Here is a 10307-nt window from a genome sequence, read left to right on the forward strand (position 1 = left end):
GGGCACTGTGTACCCAAGAGGGCAGGAGAAGGGGCACTGTGTACCCAAGAGGGCAGGAGAAGGGGCACTGTGTACCCAAGAGGGCAGGAGAAGGGGCACTGTGTACCCAAGAGGGCAGGAGAAGGGGCACTGTGTACCCAAGAGGGCAGGAGAAGGGGCACTGTGTACACAGAGAGGACAGGATAAGGGGCACTGTGTACACAGAGAGGACAGGAGAAGGGGCACTGTGTACACAGAGAGGACAGGAGAAGGGGCACTATGTACCCAAGAGGGCAGGAGAAGGGGCACTGTGTACCCAAGAGGGCAGGAGAAGAGGCACTGTGTACCCAAGAGGGCAGGAGAAGGGGCACTGTGTACCCAGAGAGGGCAGGAGAAGAGGCACTGTGTACACAGAGAGGGCAGGAGAAGGGGCATTGTGTACACAGAGAGGGGAGAAGAAGGGGCACTGTGTACACAGAGAGGACAGGAGAAGGGGCACTATGTACCCAAGAGGGCAGGAGAAGGGGCACTGTGTACACAGAGAGGGCAGGAGAAGGGGCACTGTGTACACAGAGAGGGCAGGAGAAGGGGCACTGTGTACACAGAGAGGGCAGGAGAAGAGGCACTGTGTACCCAAGAGGGCAGGAGAAGGGGCACTGTGTACCCAGAGAGAGGAGGAGAAGGGGCACTGTGTACGCAGAGAGGGCAGGAGAAGGGGCACTGTGTACCCAGAGAGGGCAGGAGAAGGGGCACTGTGTACCCAGAGAGGGGAGGAGAAGGGGCACTGTGTACACAGAGAGGGGAGGAGAAGGGGCACTGTGTACACAGAGAGGGCAGGAGAAGGGGCACTGTGTACACAGAGAGGGCAGGAGAAGGGGCACTGTGTACCCAGAGAGGGGAGGAGAAGGGGCACTGTGTACCCAGAGAGGGGAGGAGAAGGGGCACTGTGTTCACAGAGAGGGGAGGAGAAGGGGCACTGTGTACACAGAGAGGGGAGGAGAAGGGGCACTGTGTACACAGAGAGGGCAGGAGAAGGGGCACTGTGTACCCAGAGAGGGCAGGAGAAGGGGCACTGTGTACCCAGAGAGGGCAGGAGAAGGGGCACTGTGTACCCAGAGAGGGCAGGAGAAGGGGCACTGTGTATACAGAGAGGGCAGGAGAAGGGGCACTGTGTACACAGAGAGGGCAGGAGAAGGGGCACTGTGTACACAGAGAGGAGAGGAGAAGGGGCACTGTGTACACAGAGAGGGCAGGAGAAGGGGCACTGTGTACACAGAGAGGGCAGGAGAAGGGGCACTGTGTACACAGAGAGGGCAGGAGAAGGGGCACTGTGTACATAGAGAGGGCAGGAGAAGGGGCACTGTGTACATAGAGAGGGCAGGAGAAGGGGCACTGTGTACACAGAGAGGGCAGGAGAAGGGGCACTGTGCAGACATATAACATCAGTGTCTCCTCAGGACGGGAGAAGGTGCTGGTGCTGGTTGATGACCTGGATGATGGTGATGATGGAGCTCACGGCAGGATTACTCAGGAGCAGCATTCGATCTCGCGGCTGGCCGGACTGATGGTGGTGTTCTATGTGAACAGTAAGCCGGTGCGGGGCGGCAGCTCCGGGCAATACCAGAGGGACGAAGACCCCCGAGTCTCGAGGAACATCGAAAGGATGAGAAGCCAGATGAGCTCCGGCTCCGGCTTCAGCTCCGCGCTCCGCACAGGTGGGTGAGATCCTCCAGAGCTGCACTCACACTTCAGCTGCCGCATTATATCAACGCATCTCTCTAATGCAGCAGAGCATGATGTGCACACCGGCAATATACCCCCCACCCTGGCTCCGAATAACCCCAGCCCTACCCCCGGGCCTTGATTCTACCTCCTTTCCCCGTTTCTTGGGACCCTCCAGACCCCCCAGGACCCCGGCGCCCCCTCCCATGATCGTGTAATACCAAGAACACAACGTAACAATTTCCTTTTTATCTTACAGGAGGGGAAAGAATAAACTGGGTGAGTAGAAGAAACCGCACAACTGCAGAGCATCGCTCCACTGCCCTCTACAGATCTGCAGAGCATCGCTCCACTCCCCTCTACAGATCTGCAGAGCATCGCTCCACTGCCCTCTACAGATCTGCAGAGCATCGCACCACTGCCCTCTACAGATCTGCCGAGCATCGCACCACTGCCCTCTACAGATCTGCCGAGCATCGCACCACTGCCCTCTACAGATCTGCCGAGCATCGCACCACTGCCCTCTACAGATCTGCAGAGCATCGCACCACTGCCCTCTACAGATCTGCAGAGCATCGCTCCACTGCCCTCTACAGATCTGCAGAGCATCGCTCCACTGCCCTCTACAGATTTGCAGAGCATCGCACCACTGCCCTCTACAGATTTGCAGAGCATCGCACCACTGGCCTCTACAGATTTGCAGAGCATCGCACCACTGCCCTCTACAGATCTGCAGAGCATCGCACCACTGCCCTCTACAGATCTGCAGAGCATCGCACCACTGCCATCTACAGATCTGCAGAGCATCGCACCACTGCCCTCTACAGATCTGCAGAGCATCGCTCCTCCACCTCCTGACAGATACATAGTGATACAGTGCCTTGTGAAAGTATTCAGCCCCTTGAATTTTTCAACCTTTCCCCACATTTCAGGCGTCAAACATAAAGATAAAATGTGAATGTTCTGGTGAAGAATCAACAACAAGTGACACAATTGTGAAGAGGAAGGAAATTTATTGCTTATTTTACACTTTTATAAGAAATAAATAACTGAAAATTGGTGCGTGCAATATTATTCATCCCCTTTACTTTCAGTGCAGCAAACTCACTCCAGAAGTTGATTGAGGATCTGTGAATGATGCAATGTTGTCCTAAATGACTGATGATGATAAATATAAGCCCCTGTGTGTGATCAAGTCTCCGTATAATGCCCCTGCTCTGTGATAGGCTCATGTTCTGTGTAAAGCGCAGAGAGCATCATGAAGACCAAGGAACACAACAGGCAGGTCCAGGATACTGTTGTGGAGACGTTTAAAGCTGGATTTGGTTAGAAAAAGATTTCCAAAGCTTTAAACATCCTAAGAAGCCCTGTGCAAGCGATCATTTTGCAATGGAAGGAGAATCATACCCCTGCAAATCTACCAAGACCCGGCCTCCATCCAGACTGTCATCTCACACAAGGAGAAGACTGATCAGATGCAGCCAAGAGGTCCATGATCACTCTGTATGATCTGCAGAGATCTACAGCTGAGGAGGGAGAGTCTGTCCATAGCACAACAATCAGTCTACACTGCACAAATCTGGCCTTTATGGAAGAGTGGCAAGAAGAAGACATTTCTCAAAGATATCCATAAAAAGTGTTGTTTAAAGTTTGCCACAAGCCCCTGGAAACACCAAACATGTGGAAGAAGGGGTGCTGGTCAGGTGAAGCCAAAATCACACTGTGGGCACAATGCCAAACGATATGTAACAGCAACACAGCTCATCACCCTGAACACACCATCCCCACTGTCAAACATGGTGGAGGCAGCATCATGGTTTGGGCCTGCTTTTCTTCAGCAGGGACAGGGAAGATGGTTAAAATTGATGGGAAGATGGAGCCAAATACAGGACCATTCTTGAAGAAAACCTGTTGGAGTCTGCAAAAGACCTGAGACTGGGACAGAGATTTGTCTTCCAACAAGACAATGACCCCAAACATAAAGCACAATCTACAATGGAAGGGTTCACAAATAACCGTATCCAGGTGTTAGAATGGCCAAGTCACCGTCCAGACCTGAACCCAATCGAGAATCTGTGGAAAGAGCAGAAAACTGCTGATCACAAACACCTCCATCCAACCTCACTCAGCTCCAGCTGTTTACAAAGAATGGGCGAGAATTTCACCTCTCCATGTGCAAAACTGATACACATCCCCCAAGAGACTGCAGCTGTAATTACAGCAAAAGGGGGCGCTACAAAGGATTCACTTACAGGGGATGAATAATATTGCACGCCCCAATTTTCAGTTATTTATTTTTTATAAAAGTATAAAATAAGCAATAAATTTCCTTCCTCTTCACAATTGTGTCACTTGTTGTAGATTCTTCACCAGAACATTAACATTTTATCTTTACGTTTGAAGCCTGAAATGTGGGAAAAGGGGGAAAAATTCAAGGGGGGGAATACTTTTGCAAGGCACTGTATATCCTGCAGAGTATTACAGATCTGCAGAGCATCGCTCCTCCTGACACACATAATGATATATCTTGCAGATTATTACACCACTGACCTCTACATATCTGCAGAGCATCGCTCCTCCTGACAGTTGCATAGTGATATATTTTGCAGATTATTACTGACCGCTACATATCTGCAGAGCATTGCACCTCCTGCTTGCGTTCCTGCAGATTATTGCACCGTCCTCCTCTCTTTCAGGCCTATTGTTTGCCGGTGGCCGGCGGTGCGGTGCTGCTGATCATTCTGGTCATCGTTCTCTGTGTGGAGTTGGTTCCTCGTTAGGTATCTGCACCAGGACCCCAGAATATGGAGACCCCCCCATCTCCTCCGCAGACTGTCGCACCCTGTCCGCTCTGTGCTGGAATCACTGCCCCATACGCCTCATATAACAATGTATATAATACTGCCCGCAGTCCCTCCATGTCTGTGCTCCGGTCACATCCAGAGCTGCATCCAACCTTCTGCGGGCGATGAATCCTTCTCCTCGCGTGGTCGATCTCTCGCTCACTCCTGCGCTGGAAGTCGGCAAAGTTCTAAGGAATCGGTTCCTAAATGTGGGAGGAAGATTATGCAAGCAGCGCTGCAGCAGCTGAGACCGGAAGCCACCAGGACCACGGGCTTCTCTCTCCGTATTAATGGCATCGGTGTCTCCCATCACCCCCCCCCCCCCACTTATTGCTCCGGTCACCGCTGTTTAATTCAATTGTAAACGTTCCGTCACTTGTTACATTTCATTGACAAATACGAGAAGTTTCTGCAAAGACAGAATATTCCCAGCGCTGACCCGGAACCTCCAGACTCTGCAACCCGGTGGCCGGGTACCGGCTTCTGACCCAGACTCTGCCCCCCGGTGGCCAGGTACCGGCTTCTGATCCAGACTCTGCCCCCCGGTGGCCGGGTACCGGCTTCTGATCCAGACTCTGCCCCCTGGTGGCCGGGTACCAGCTTTTGATCCAGACTCTGCCCCCCCAGTGGTCGGGTACCGGCTTCTCAATGATACTAAGATCTGAGGAGTTTTCAGCCATGGATCCAAATTGTCAATGCATTGTTCCACGAGACGCTTTGTTCTTACTTTTGCCTTGTGACCTGGTTTCCATCATGGGGGGAGAGCTTCATCATGGCCGTGGTATTGTGAGTGATCCCCTCCATGGATGAGAGGCCTCCACACATTGTGAGTGACCTCCTCCATGGATGAGAAGCCTCCACACATTGTGAGTGATCCCCTCCATGGATGAGAGGCCTCCACACATTGTGAGTGACCCCCCTCCATGGATGAGAAGCCCCCACATATTGTGAGTGACCCCTCCATGGATGAGAAGCCCCCACACATTGTGAGTGACCCCCTCCATGGATGAGAAGCCCCCACACATTGTGAGTGACCCCTCCATGGATGAGAAGCCCCCACACATTGTGAGTGACCCCTCCATGGATCAGAAGCCCCCACACATTGTGAGTGACCCCCTCCATGGATGAGAAGCCCCCACACATTGTGACTGATCCCCTCCATGGATGAGAAGCCCCCACATATTGTGAGTGACCCCCTCCATGGATGAGAAGCCTCCACACATTGTGACTGATCCCCTCCATGGATGAGAAGCCTCCACACATTGTGACTGATCCCCTCCACGGATGAGAAGCCTCCACACATTGTGAGCGATCCCCTCCATGGATGAGAAGCCTCCACACATTGTGAGTGACCCCCTCCATGGATGAGAAGCCTCCACACATTGTGACTGATCCCCTCCACGGATGAGAAGCCTCCACACATTGTGAGCGATCCCCTCCATGGATGAGAAGCCTCCACACATTGTGAGTGACCCCCTCCATGGATGAGAAGCCTCCACACATTGTGACTGATCCCCTCCATGGATGAGAAGCCTCCACACATTGTGAGTGACCCCCCCCCTCCATGGATGGAAAGCCCCCACACATTGTGAGTGACCCCCTCCATGGATGAGAAACCCACACATATTGTGAGTGACACCCTCCATGGATGAGAAGCCCCCACACATTGTGAGTGCCCCCCTCCATGGATGAGAATCCTCCACACATTGTGAGTGACCCCTCCATGGATGAGAAGCCTCCACATATTGTGAGTGACCCCTCCATTGATCAGAAGCCCCCACACATTGTGAGTGACCTCCTCCATGGATGAGAAGCCTCCACATATTGTGAGTGACCCCTCCATTGATCAGAAGCCCCCACACATTGTGAGTGACCTCCTCCATGGATGAGAAGCCCCCACACATTGTGAGTGACCCCTCCATGGATGAGAAGCCTCCACATATTGTGAGTGACCCCTCCATTGATCAGAAGCCCCCACACATTGTGAGTGACCTCCTCCATGGATGAGAAGCCTCCACATATTGTGAGTGACCCCTCCATTGATCAGAAGCCCCCACACATTGTGAGTGACCCCCTCCATGGATGAGAAGCCCCCACACATTGTGAGTGATCCCCTCCATGGATGAGAAGCCCCTACATATTGTGAGTGACCCCCTCCATGGATGAGAAGTCTCCACACATTGTGAGTGACCCCCTCTATGGATGAGAAGCCTCCATACATTGTGACTGATCCCCTCCATGGATGAGAACCCTCCACACATTGTGACTGATCCCCTCCATGGATGAGAAGCCTCCACACATTGTGACTGATCCCCCTCCATGGATGAGAAGCCCCCATACATTGTGAGTGACCTCCTCCATGGATGAGAAGCCTCCACACATTGTGACTGACCTCCTCCATGGATGAGAAGCCTCCACACATTGTGAGTGACCTTCATGGATGAGAAGCCTCCACACATTGTGAGTGACCTCCTCCATGGATGAGAAGCCCCCACACATTGTGAGCGACCCCCTCCATGGATGAGAAGCCTCCACACATTGTGAGTGACCCCCTCCATGGATGAGAAGCCCCCATACATTGTGAGTGACCCCCTCCATGGATGAGAAGCCTCCACATATTGTGAGTGACCCCCTCCATGGATGAGAAGCCTCCACACAATGTGAGTGACCCCCTCCATGGATGAGAAGCCCCCACACATTGTGACTGATCCCCTCCATGGATGAGAAGCCTCCACACATTGTGAGTGACGCCTCCATGGATGAGAAGCCCCCACACATTGTGAGTGACTCCCTCCATGGATGAGAAGCCCCCACATATTGTGAGTGACCCCTTCCTGAGTGAGAAGCCCCCACACATTGTGAGTGACCCCCTCCATGGATGAGAAGCCCCCGCACATTGTGACTGACCCCCTCCATGGATGAGAAGCCCCCACATATTGTGAGTGACCCCTCCATGGATGAGAAGCCCCCACACATTGTGAGTGACCTCCTCCATGGATGAGAAGCCCCCACATATTGTGAGTGACCCCTCCATGGATGAAAAGCCCCCACACATTGTGAGTGACCCCTCCATGGATGAGAAGCCCCCACACATTGTGAGTGACCTCCTCCATGGATGAGAAGCCTCCACACATTGTGAGTGATCCTCTCCATGGATGAGAAGCCTCCACATATTGTGAGTGACCCCTCCATGGATCAGAAGCCCCCACACATTGTGAGTGACCTCCTCCATGGATGAGAAGCCTCCACACATTGTGACTGACCTCCTCCATGGATGAGAAGCCTCCACACATTGTGACTGATCCCCTCCATGGATGAGAAGCCTCCACACATTGTGAGCGACCCCCTCCATGGATGAGAAGCCCCCACATATTGTGAGTGACCCCCTCCATGGATGAGAAGCCCCCACACATTGTGAGCGACCCCCTCCATGGATGAGAAGCCCCCACACATTGTAAGTGACCCCCTCCATGGATGAGAAGCCCCCACATATTGTGAGCGACCCCTCCATGGATGAGAAGCCCCCACATATTGTAAGTGACCCCCTCCATGGATGAGAAGCCCCCACACATTGTGACTGATCCCCTCATGGATGAGAAGCCCCCAAACATTGTGAGTGACTGTCTGCTGCCATTCCTGAGTAAGCTCAGCACTGATGTGAACCAATCCCATAGCTTAGTGACCTTTAGTTACTGGTCCTGGAACTTGCTGACCTTTCTTCGGTGCCCTGACGCTTTCTCCGCAGCAACTGCAATATTCTCTTTGAGTTTCTTGATGTTCCAATAAATGGATGATTTAGGGGCAATCTTACAAGTGGCAATGTCCTTGCCTATAAAGCCCTTTTTTGATGTAATGATGACTGCTCGATTACCTTAGCGGTAACTATGGTTATCGGAAGAAGACAATGATTTAATTCCCCAGCTTCCTGAGCGATTCAATCAGGGTGACCGGGTGATGTCAGCTGCCTGGTCCTTGTTAACCCTTTATCCTGAGCTAGTGAGAAGAAGATCACTGGAGTGGAGGAATCCGGTCATTGAAATTCACTATTGGTTGGGTTTTGTGGGTGTTACATTTCCTGGCAAGGAATGGAAACATTCTTCATAAATATTGAAATTTTGTGCAAATTGTCACTTTAAACACTGAAGAAAAATAACAATAAAAGAAAAAAATATCCTATTTTGCGTTCTGATTCCATGTAAGATATAATTGTATCATGTGATGAATTGTGTGTGTGTGTGTGTGTGTATATATATATATATATATATATATATATATATATATATATATATATATATATATATATATATATATATATATATATATATATATATATATATATATAATATATATATACGTGTGTGTGTGTGTGTGTGTGTGTGTGTATATATATATATATATATAATTGAGAAGACGCCTGGACTCATCTGTGACTCACGTGTGGTTTCTGGGAGCATTGTTGTCAGAGTGTTATGGGGAATAAAGCAGAATTCCAGTCACAGAGTCTCCCATGTGGCCGTCACGCTGCTTCCTCCTCCGATCATTAGATCTCATGCATATTCACTACTTGCCCCGCCCACCTTCCTTAATAGTGTCTGTGATTGGCTGCAGTCAGACTACTGGCGTCTGTGATTGGTGGGGTGTAAAAATAATTTGAAAAATGGCATAGAGTCCCCCATATATTTATACCCAGCGCAGGCTGCAGCCCCCAGCCGTGCACTTATCTTGGCTGTGTATCAAAATACGAGCGATCCGTGATTTGTTTTTTTTTCTTCAATTATTTTAATAAATAATTTTTAAAACCTGGCATGCAGTCCCCCTGACTTTTGATACCAAGCCAAGATAAAGCAGACAGCTGGGGGGATGGTATTCTCAGGCTGTTGAGAACCATGGTTATTAACCCCGACGTACATTTCGCATGTGTTGTATTATAGCTTCATCAGGGGGATGGAGTTTCTGTTGCACCCCATGGTATAGGGGGACTTTAAGTGCTTTCATGTGCTATGCACTTAGTTTCCTAAAGACCACCTGTGGCGGCGTATGTGTGCATGACCGCAATATCCCCCCAGTGGAGGTTCAGGCCGTCTGGTTATACGGAGCATGTGTGTATTTTCTGTATTATAGTCACTTGTATGCCGCCAAATTGTTCAATAAATTATTTAATTTTTAAACAAAGACTCCACATCACTCCTGTGTCCATAGTAATGGGGAAGGGGGGTCTATGAGACCCCCACAACTGACCCTGTAAGTAAAAATAAACACAAACACACAAAAATTCTATATGTAAGATTTTAAAACAAAACCACCTTCTTTCACCAATTTATTAACCCCCTAAACCTCCCACCCCCGCAGGTCCCATGTAAACTACACGAGGTCCCACGATGATCCCGGCTCTGCTACATCTGAGGTCGCAGCGCACGGTCACGTTAGAAAATGTGGCACGTAGCCCTGTAATGATAATCTCCTGCTGGTTAATCTGTGATTTTATCACAACTACAGTGAGCAGCTCAGTCAGTGACACATCACTGGAATCAGGGTCTCTGTTCTGAGATTAGGGGGCAGAATCCTGGTGACAGAGTCCCATTGATTTCCCAGAGGAGCATTGCATGGTCTATAAGCTTCCTCACACTGGCACGTCACGCTCCACAAGGAGAAACCCCGAGGTTTCGAAAATAACAACCCACCAGTGATATCTACAACCACTAGAGGGCGCTGTTACAGATGATACACCTCCCATCATTCTGGACTGCAGGCTTTTCAGGCAGG

At 50.7% G+C, this 10307-nt stretch overlaps 1 protein-coding gene across 1 annotated transcript in view; it reads left to right on the top strand.

Annotated features, from left to right (window-relative positions):
- Positions 1-8775, top strand: part of LOC142245711 (uncharacterized) — a 33642-nt gene extending 24867 nt beyond the window's left edge. Inside the window, exons 3-5 of the mRNA XM_075318654.1 lie at positions 1437-1694; positions 1961-1980; positions 4398-8775. Coding sequence (XP_075174769.1) covers positions 1437-1694; positions 1961-1980; positions 4398-4481 — 362 coding nt within the window. The 3' untranslated portion in view covers positions 4482-8775. The remainder of the gene's footprint in view (positions 1-1436; positions 1695-1960; positions 1981-4397) is intronic.
- Positions 8776-10307: the final 1532 nt, after the last annotated feature.

This window comes from Anomaloglossus baeobatrachus, chromosome 7 (assembly GCF_048569485.1).
Source record: "Anomaloglossus baeobatrachus isolate aAnoBae1 chromosome 7, aAnoBae1.hap1, whole genome shotgun sequence".
Taxonomy (NCBI): domain Eukaryota; kingdom Metazoa; phylum Chordata; class Amphibia; order Anura; family Aromobatidae; genus Anomaloglossus; species Anomaloglossus baeobatrachus.